The sequence below is a fragment of the Echinococcus granulosus genome (genome assembly GCF_000524195.1).
Source record: "Echinococcus granulosus chromosome Unknown EG_S00033, whole genome shotgun sequence".
NCBI lineage: Eukaryota > Metazoa > Platyhelminthes > Cestoda > Cyclophyllidea > Taeniidae > Echinococcus > Echinococcus granulosus.
In genome coordinates, this window is record NW_020170413.1 from 173,309 (window position 1) to 177,171 (window position 3,863).

Sequence of the window (3,863 nt, forward strand, 5' to 3'; positions counted from 1 at the left end):
TTTCTTCCCTCCTGGCCTTTTAATCGGGAGAAAGAAGACGCAAAAGTTTTGGATGCAGCATTTACATTTATTGAATGACCAACTGAGGAGGCAGTCATTACGACATACAAAGGGATGCAAGGGCGCAGTTTCCAATCGTCATTAGTTCTGACAAATAGGAAAATAAACAATAAAATGAAGGAATTATGCATACGAATGTGAAATCGCCCATAGGAAAGTTAGTGAATTTGATCATACTGACAGACCGGATGAACTTTGCAGCCTACATGTATCACGAGCGAAATGCCAGAATTTCTCGCGTTAACGTAGTCTGCCTAATTAAAGTCCCATTTGCACAATGCAAGTGGCACTGAACCTATGTGGAAATATTAGTGGTCAAAACAGGAGCGGCCACGCTAAGAAGACCGCATTTAGCCATCACACCTACCTGGTTAGTTGCCTTAAGTGAAGACACTTCTTAAGTGGTGTGGAGGGTTGGGGGGTGAGTGATGAAACTTGTGATTCACTGCGAGTGACGAAACACCTTCATATAGGTTCACTAGGTGCTTTACTCCTTAACCTAAGTTGTCGATGCCGTCCATCTCCTAACTTGCCTGATGCAACCATTCCTAACACTGATCCCGTCTGACCAGACAGTACGCCTAGTACGTCATTCACTGACTTGGCATTGCACGAACCGACATTTCTTGGGTTCCAATATGAAACTCCGGTCGTCTGCTCGGTCTGACACTACACTCTTATTGTCCCCATGCCTTACCCTCCACCCCTACATCTCTACCGATAACGAGTGTGCGTCGAGGCACATTGTACATCGTCCAAAATTCCCAAAACCCCTTTGTTAATACCAAACACGTCTTGCCTCTCTTTATTACTGCCATCTCGACTTACCAACATTTCGGTTTCATATCCAGTAGGGAGAACCACCATAACCCGCACAGGGAATCCAACCACCCATTTATTTGGTACAGATACACACAAAAGCCAGCTTTCTTTGTTCCTCAGATAGGCTTTCCACGGTCAATCCACAACCAAATACTTCTGCTCTATCTGCTTACCAAAGCACTCAGTAAGATCCATGGTAAGCCCACTCTAAGCAAAGACCGTCATGAGTTGGCCATACGAATCAACTCGGTTCACAATAGCACAGTGTTTGCATCATTTTCACCCATATTCGATGACGGAATAGGTACCGTAACGTAGACAAGGTGTCATTTGCAATATCCGGAACCGACTCAGTGCTACGCAAAAAATTGGCACAGAGCATTGTCTCTGGCCATTTCCCTTTACCCAACAGAGCCAACTAGTCCGCTTTCCTTGTCGATGGTGACAGGCAATGTCGTCACCACACCCACCTCAGCCTTCTTGTCTTTTCTTTTGCTGACAGAAGGCTGTTCCTGAGAGGAGAGGTCTGATCCTTTCAGTGAAGAGAACCAGAAGGCCCAAGACTGACTACTGATCTAGCCGCATCACAGTCCAACAGCATAGGGCATGAATGTTTTCCCTCCTAATATGCATGGTGTTTGGGAGAACGAATGAGAATCGCATGAAGGGATGCACGAGAGGTAAAGTAAGGACTCACCTACGTTTGTAGCGTTACGCAGACAACCTCAGCGAAAGGGTGCTAGGACTGATCGACCTTCTCTCTCGTCGGCACACACGTCGGCCTACTCCCAAATTCTTGGATGTTGGCCACAATAACCGCGGCTTGCAACTTCTTGTGCACTCATTGCATTCCATTCTTCATTCCCCTTATCATCTTCATAAATGTTTAGTTGAGCCGAAGTGTTGGACGATGTTTTGAAATCGTTACGTAAAAATGTCCACCTTCCTAGTCGATGGAAGAGGGATTCAAGGAATGTGCACAGGAGATCTCATCTGTTAGTCAATAACCGCTTCAAAACTAGTGGACGCATTTCACCTGCTTCAACAGCTCCTCACAGTTCAATCCGGTTATGAATGTAAGAAGTTCAGTCCACTTGACAGTCATACCAACACCTTCATTGATCTTTTCCTTCACCTCCAGTACCAGGTCCTCAGATCGGAAAAATCCACTAAAGACTGACGCCTTATTGTTTTCATTTGCAAAGCTTACGGTTTTAAGGTTTCACTGCGAGACCTAATCGGCCACAAATTGAAGCTTACTGTCACCTACGAGCCAGCCACGATATACTTGCATCCCTACAATCAGCGTATATAAACAAACATGCATCATGTTTCATCCGCACGAATTCCCTTCTAAATTTTGACTATTACTGCAGGTTAAAAAAGGATAGAAAAATATTTTGTGGTGTAAAGATAGTCTTTCAATAACTACCACATCCACATTTATTTACTTTTTCTATCCGTATTAAGACGCTTACAAAGAGTTTAAGCTTATGTAGCGTCCCAAGACTCCTTGAAGACGAAAGAAGACAAAATACTAGGGCAGAATATATGTAATCAGCACAGAGAAGGTGTCTGGACTGTTGGCATGGCCCAAAGGGCCAGCCCACCCAACGAGGTACAAGGGGGCTGATTCAAAGTACAAAAGTGGCGCCTCACCAGAGCCAAGGGATAAACCACTATCGTATTACACTTACGTCTCTTTAACTGTTTCTTTAGAGTAAACCAATGTCCTGAGCAGCATTATTTATCCTGTAGGTTAAAAATAGTTCCATAGAGACGTTCTTTTCGATACCCACTACCCTGCTCTTTAGCACAACTTAGATGCAAAGATTGTAACGCTTAGCTACCAAACTGTCCAATTACTGATCTAAAAGTAATGATTGTGCAGCCACCAACACTGGTCCATCTGTTTCACTGCTCTCTGCTCAACTTTACTATTCACAACACCATTTAAGTGGCATTCTTTCACTCGCCATGTTTGCTAACCGTCAGTGCCCAGTAGAAGATAGGCCGAGCAATCGCACTACACTCACATCCACTCTGAAGTGCATGAATTGGGAGCTCTTCACTTTGCGCTTGAGAAGGATGCTAGCTGAAGAGGTCTTGTCACCCAGACCTCTTCATGGTGATACCTACTACTAGTAAATGATAGTGTGGAGCGAGGCTCCTCGGTCTCCGCTTCCCTATTCCTAGCGTTCCTAGACAAGCCCGGTTGATTCACTTTTGACATCTCTATTAAAGGTGACAAGATGGATAGGAAAAATACAATATTCAAGAAGGAGGGGAGCCGCAGTCACTAGGTAAGGGAGAGGACGATCCGGTCACGAAATTCGAATTTCCTGATTGCCTCCTTCCTGAAAGGCACATTAAAACAACATAAGTACTACATAGTCCCCTCGTCCTTTTAGCGCCGTCCCCGGTGCTACCACTTATGAGCTCCCATTGAGGTTCCTAACCGGCGGTCTCCTGTCCTCGGTCAGGACGTAAACCTCATCTTCGTAACCAACCGGAGGTGGCCCTTTATATGGTCTCACCTTGTTGTGATGAACGGTTACCGGCTGGGTACGCAGTTGTGCGTTGCGGACGAGGTAGTTTGTGGGTGAGAGCGCCTTCACCACCTGAAATGGGTCCCTGCTCCAGGGGTGATGCAACTTGCGGTGTGTTCCAGGTGGGGTAACCAGTCTGTAAATTTGCACTAAGTCGCCTTCTCGGTAGACGTTCGTCCGGCAATGTCGGTCATAATATTTCTTCTGCCTGGTATAAGACAACCGTAAATGTTTGCGTGAGGTGTTGAAAGTTCTTCTTATACTTTCTTTCAGGCGTAGTATATACTCCGGAACATTGTCGGCTGATCCGTCGGTGTTTGGCACGAAGATGTCCGAAGGCACTCTCATTTCACGACCGGTCAGCATCTTGAACGGGGAAACACCCGTTGACGTGTGGACCGTGGCTCTGTATGCGAGAAGAACGCGACCTAG

The 3,863-nt window shown here is 45.8% G+C and overlaps 1 protein-coding gene across 1 annotated transcript in view; it reads right to left on the minus strand. All coding sequences in view use genetic code 11, as the record gives it.

Moving 5' to 3' along the window:
- The window catches only part of EGR_04913 (hypothetical protein), a gene marked incomplete at both ends in the record, with an annotated part of 12,737 nt that overhangs the window by 1,553 nt on the left and 7,321 nt on the right, over window positions 1–3,863 (minus strand). The window contains 3 exons of the mRNA XM_024494162.1: window positions 1,288–1,457; window positions 1,919–2,051; window positions 2,093–2,148. Coding sequence (XP_024351399.1) covers window positions 1,288–1,457; window positions 1,919–2,051; window positions 2,093–2,148 — 359 coding nt within the window. The remainder of the gene's footprint in view (window positions 1–1,287; window positions 1,458–1,918; window positions 2,052–2,092; window positions 2,149–3,863) is intronic.